Below are 1,345 nucleotides of genomic sequence, written 5' to 3'. Positions count from 1 at the left end.
TTTGAGAGATAATAGGGGAGATACACTGCTGTTCAATTAAATGTAGTCATCTTATGAATATCTGTTATACTTAGTAAAAAAAAGTCCAATAAGTTATTTTCTTTGTAAAGTTTATTTTATAAAAATGAATGTTCTAAACTTGTTTTGTTTGTTTTTTCCCTTTCCTTATAGATATTAAAGAATTTGAAACCAAAACACGAAGTACTGTGTCAGTCCGAGAAGGTCAAGGTGTGGTGCTTCTCTGTGGTCCACCACCACATGTTGGAGGTATAGTGGGGGTAAATGTGATCATACTATTAAGGCTATCATACTGATGGATTAAATTGTATCTCCTAATAACATATGTTAAGGACCAGTACTTGAGAAAGGGACCTTGTTTGTAAATAGGACCTATGAAGATGTTGTCAATTAAGTTACTGAGATAAAAACCACTGCCATTGAATAAATTCCAACTCATAGTGACCCTATATGACACAGTAAAACTCCTGATTTGGGTTCATATTTTTCCAGTAGCAAAAACAAAAACCCAAACTCAAAGTTATTGCCATGAAATCAATCCTTATTCATAGTAGAAAGTCTCATCTTCCTCAAGTGGAGTGGCTAATGGCTTTGAACTGCTGACTTCGTGGGTAGTAGTCTGATGTGTAGTCTACTGCACCACCTGGGCTCCTATGGATAGTCTCACATTTTTTCCCACAGAGCAGCTGGTAGGTTCAAATTGCTGTCCTTGTGGTTAGCAACAAACATATAACCCACTATACCAGCATTTAGAAGCCAAGAAAAGCCAAAAACTACCCAAAATTAGGAGAGACAATCAGTGAAAACTTATCAGGTTCTTCTTATGGCATCAAAACAGTCCTATACACAAGTATTTTATTAAAACATTTATTCAAACAACAATTAAGCAAATATTTTCTTGAAGAAGTGTAGTCGCTCTATACACACACTGAATATTGATGTTTAATAATGAAACTGACTCTTGCCAGAATCTGATATTGAGCCCTACAAGTTATATGGCAAAGAGCAATCTACTGAACCCCTTTTGGACTCAATTGTCTCATCTATAAAGTTGATATATCTACAAATATCTTTCTCAGATAAAACTGTTGAAAATGGTAAATGAGCTGAAAAATATTAGCTGATAAAGTGCCTAGTCCTTTTTTCTTAAATAAGAAAGCTAAGGTTATGGATTAATTTGCAACAGTGGACTCTTTGGGAAGGTAAATTTCATTACCTACCTTGGAAACTTCATAGGAACTATTGAAAGAGAAAGAGAGTTATTTATTTGAAGCAAATTCCAGATGGCAATGAATCAGTGTATCTACTAAAATGATGGAAATCAAGA

At 34.4% G+C, this 1,345-nt stretch overlaps 1 protein-coding gene across 1 annotated transcript in view; it reads left to right on the top strand.

Moving 5' to 3' along the window:
- The window catches only part of LOC123521652 (contactin-6), a 470,227-nt gene that overhangs the window by 267,383 nt on the left and 201,499 nt on the right, over positions 1–1,345 (top strand). Inside the window, exon 5 of the mRNA XM_045289898.1 lies at positions 172–267. Coding sequence (XP_045145833.1) covers positions 172–267 — 96 coding nt within the window. The remainder of the gene's footprint in view (positions 1–171; positions 268–1,345) is intronic.

This window comes from Echinops telfairi, unplaced genomic scaffold, assembly GCF_000313985.2.
Source record: "Echinops telfairi isolate 266 unplaced genomic scaffold, ASM31398v2 ScPeMD7_31;HRSCAF=116, whole genome shotgun sequence".
Taxonomy (NCBI): domain Eukaryota; kingdom Metazoa; phylum Chordata; class Mammalia; order Afrosoricida; family Tenrecidae; genus Echinops; species Echinops telfairi.
The sequence above is the reverse complement of the archived record's forward strand: the minus strand, read 5'-3'. Positions and strand labels throughout refer to the sequence as shown.